At 45.7% G+C, this 3,781-nt stretch overlaps 1 protein-coding gene across 1 annotated transcript; it reads right to left on the reverse strand.

The window, feature by feature from the left end:
- Positions 1-22: 22 nt before the first annotated feature.
- Positions 23-3,762, reverse strand: LOC116387601 (tensin-3-like). Its single transcript, XM_031854862.1, has 8 exons — positions 3,558-3,762; positions 3,203-3,267; positions 2,045-2,128; positions 1,365-1,477; positions 846-906; positions 586-661; positions 373-502; positions 23-126 (listed from the first exon to the last, which is right to left on the reverse strand). Exons 1-8 carry the CDS (start codon positions 3,690-3,692, stop codon positions 23-25), a joined length of 768 nt encoding a protein of 255 aa, XP_031710722.1. The 5' UTR covers positions 3,693-3,762.
- Positions 3,763-3,781: the final 19 nt, after the last annotated feature.

A 3,781-nucleotide genomic window follows, 5' to 3' on the forward strand; every position in this document is an offset into this window, starting at 1 on the left:
CAACTACCTCTCCCTGTCGCAACTACCGAGAATAAAACCCACAAAGAGCTGGGAACCTACCGGGGATCTTCTCCGGTCCCTCGGAGAACATCAGCTCCACTTTACCATAATCTGCAAATCTGGGATCTGGAACGTAAGCACACAGGAATGCCGTTAGTGTGGCCATTCATTCAGAAGCGGGAGGATGAATGGTGTTGTCTGCCAATAGGATTCTCTCACGTAACATGTTTGGGTAAACAAGATTATTGGTCTCAAAGAACAAAGTCTAAATTAAGTCCAGACCGAGCCCTGCAGATGCTGCGTGGAGCAGAGGGGTCGCCGTAAACTAGCGGCGGCACGTTGAGACCTGCTCTCGGTTTTGTTTTTTTCTACCTTTGTTGGCAGTCTCCATGTCCTCTTTTTCAAACATCAGGTTGTAGCCCTGCACTGCTCCCGTGTGGAACTGCAGCCGGAAAACAACTTCCCGCTCTGAAGTTACGTCACTCTTGTGATAGCATTTAACCTGCAAAAGAAAATACTAAATGAACATTGTGATTGCTACAATAAATACTGATGGGAGTTATGAGAGTTATTTCTTTCCCCTACCATGATGTCTCCTTTCAGAAGCTGGGCAGGCTCCAGGGTGATGCACACACGGCCTCTGTGGCCTGGACCAATGTGACTGGAACAAAAACAACAGTGAGTCAAGTGAGCCAGAGTCGGGAAGCGATCACAGATATTTACAGAAAGCAGTAGCTCTGAATGAAAATCAAGCATTAAAGTCAGTTAAACAGAAGGTTGCTTTGATGTGCTCCAATATTCTCTGAAGTAAACAAATTACCGTACCACATGTGTAAGCTACTTACTAGATCCCGGATGAATACACGGTTTGCATTCCCTGGTAAACCCTGATGTACGGGCGACATACTGAAACGAAACAAAAATACTTAAAGTTACAAGTGCACTGATAGCATGACCTTAAGTAGCATGTTAGACAAGATACTCATGAGTACCTTCTCAGATTGTTTTGCACAGAAAGTGTGATAAGCTGCTGTTGTGAGAAAGGGGTTTCAGCTACATGACGTGACGTAAAAAACACCTCTGTTGTTTTCGGTGAAATTAGTAAAAACAGCAATTTACATGCACACACGGTTCCCATGGGTTTACTCCTCAGCTCTGTTTATGCAAAGTGCCTCTTCCTGTCCGAGCATGCACGCGTGTCGGAAAAAGAGAACGATATAAAGAAGAGATGTATCCGTCTTGTTTACTGCTCCAGCTCTGATGTGGTCGTGTCTGGGTTCTTTTTACGCCGCCATGGTGGCAGCGACTGCACATTTTCATTGGGAGTCGCAGCTGTGTGTAGTGGTAAACAATGAGAGTTTAACCTCCGGTGGCATCGAAGTTTGGGATCCCGTGAAGGATGACGCAGTGCAGGAACAGGGGCGAGGCGTTGATCTTCATGGATCCACTCAGAAGGCTGTTGAGGATCCAAACATACCTGACACGAAAGGACAAAAGGTGGACGTAAATAATACACAGGACTATTGTAGCTATTCCAACAACGAAATACTAAACATTCAAGGGTATCGCATTTGCTGTTATATGGACAGTCCAAAATGTGTCAAATAGTCTTGCTCACTTTGTTAAAATCACATATTTACTCGTGTTTTTTGGTACAGAAATCAACTCTGAACCCGTATCAAGAAATTTTAAAGGATATTCAGCCAAAATAATATGGGCTCATCTGGCCGTGTTGTTAGACACTAGTTGAGCCATTCCGTGTGAGCGTTGATGATTCACAGTGGTACACAGGGTTAGGATTACACCAAGTCCCCATGGGCTCCCATTCTCATAACAATGATCCACAACGACGGGCTTTTCAGTGAAAAGATATAGACCAAACAGCACCGGGACATGCAAGTTTCGTGGTGAATCAGGTGGTTCTGGGGGCATGAATGTGTTTGGATGTGGGTCAACAAAGCACCAACTCAAATAACATGCGGACAGACGCATGCTGCTTATGTAGAAAGGGCCCGTTCGTCTTTTGTTTTTTTTGAGGTCTTACCGTTTCTGCGAAGGCGTCATCAGAGCGGAGACCTTATCATCGAAGTATTTCCTCATGGCGAAGCGGTCCAACGCCTGATCAGCACTTTGAGGGAGACAGTGAGGCACATTAAACACTTTAGGTAATTATGACTCAGGAGAGAGATTACACTCTACTGCTCTGTAATTGAACGGCGTTAACCCCGACTTAAATTGGGACGACACACACACACACACACACACACACACACACACAAACACACGCACACAAACACACGCACACACTGCATACACATGCATAATGGACAAGAGTGAAAGTAAGCGGAGAGACAGGGGATTCCAGCAGAGAGGAAGAGAATGCCAGCCTTAAGTAAACACGGAGGGGGAGAGGAGGACAGAGAGAGGCCAGAGTGTGTGCACAGCTCTGCTATTCAGACCGACCTAAAACCAACAAGCTCCGGAGCCTTTTCACCACAGCTCTGTTTCTCTCTCCCTCTGCCTCTGCCTCCCCCCCATGCATCTATTCCATTGTAAATCTGCCTCATTGTTTTCCTATCTCTTCCTCTACCTCTTTTTGCCCTCCGTCTTTCACATTCGCCCTACCGACCGGGTCTTCCCCAGCGGGACACAAATGCAGAGGCTAAATCGAAGGCCGATGTGTGCTCTTGCCACAATGACTGGTGTGTGCAGAGAGGATCTACATAGCGGCGTAACAGCAGGCCGCCTCTCCTAATGTTTGCTGCATTCTTTCACTTCAGGGCTTGGACAATAACAATGGCTTTAAAAAGAACATCGGAATCAGTTTTCTTCGTGATGAATAGAATTTCATGAAGCCGACACTGTGGCCAGAAGCTATTACAGTAACCAACATGTTTCCAAGTTGAATCATGGAATTCAACACGGGGGTGATTCATGGCTTAAATTGTGCGGTTTCCTTTTTTGAATTTGAGAGACGTGACTTTTCTTTTGACTCACTCTCTGAATCACCGCGAGCCTAAAATCAAAGCAGGTAAATAAATCAGCCGCGGTTAGGTAATGACATTTCTTATTGGTCTTCGGGAGCTGTTGTGGGTTGTTTGCTGCGACAGCGAGTGGGCGCACACATATTAGGATCAATCCTGACTTCCAAGGAAATTCATAGTAACCCAGCATGAACAATGTGACACACAGTGGTGGTTACCTGGCTGACACGTCGGTAAAATGCACAAAGGATGAAATGACGACGCCGATTCGACCCTTGCCGCCCTGAAGAAACAAGAGACGCCGGGGAACAGATTCACTACACGTGCAGCACTTTTCTCAGTCTCAATCCTACATAAACAAACCATTTTCTGTCAAATGTATTGGTTATTTCACATGACACAAATACGTATCTCTGTATGTTCGAAGTGGGCGTGGCTAATTTAGAAAAAGGCAGTCACATATTTCCATCCACCAATCAGGATTTAGCAGTTTCTGAACCAGAAATGCACGTGAAATACTAAATTCATTTTCAGAGGTTTTAACACTTAAAAAAAGAAAGATTGGATGCTCACCCTGCAGTGTATAACCACCACGTGGAGAGGGTCGGCATTGAGCCAGCTCTCCATGGCCTTACAGATGGTGCAGATCTTATCCAGAGGTGGGGCATGCATGTCCGGCCAGCCCGTATCTAGAGTCTGAAAACACATCCCTCACTGTAAACAGACACAGCAGCGCTCTATACAGCTATGCATTCCCAATCAATAGTATACCGTTTACTGTGGCTGGTTAACAGAGC

This window comes from Anarrhichthys ocellatus, unplaced genomic scaffold, assembly GCF_004355925.1.
Source record: "Anarrhichthys ocellatus isolate YVR2014 unplaced genomic scaffold, GSC_Weel_1.0 scaffold15, whole genome shotgun sequence".
Lineage (NCBI taxonomy): Eukaryota > Metazoa > Chordata > Actinopteri > Perciformes > Anarhichadidae > Anarrhichthys > Anarrhichthys ocellatus.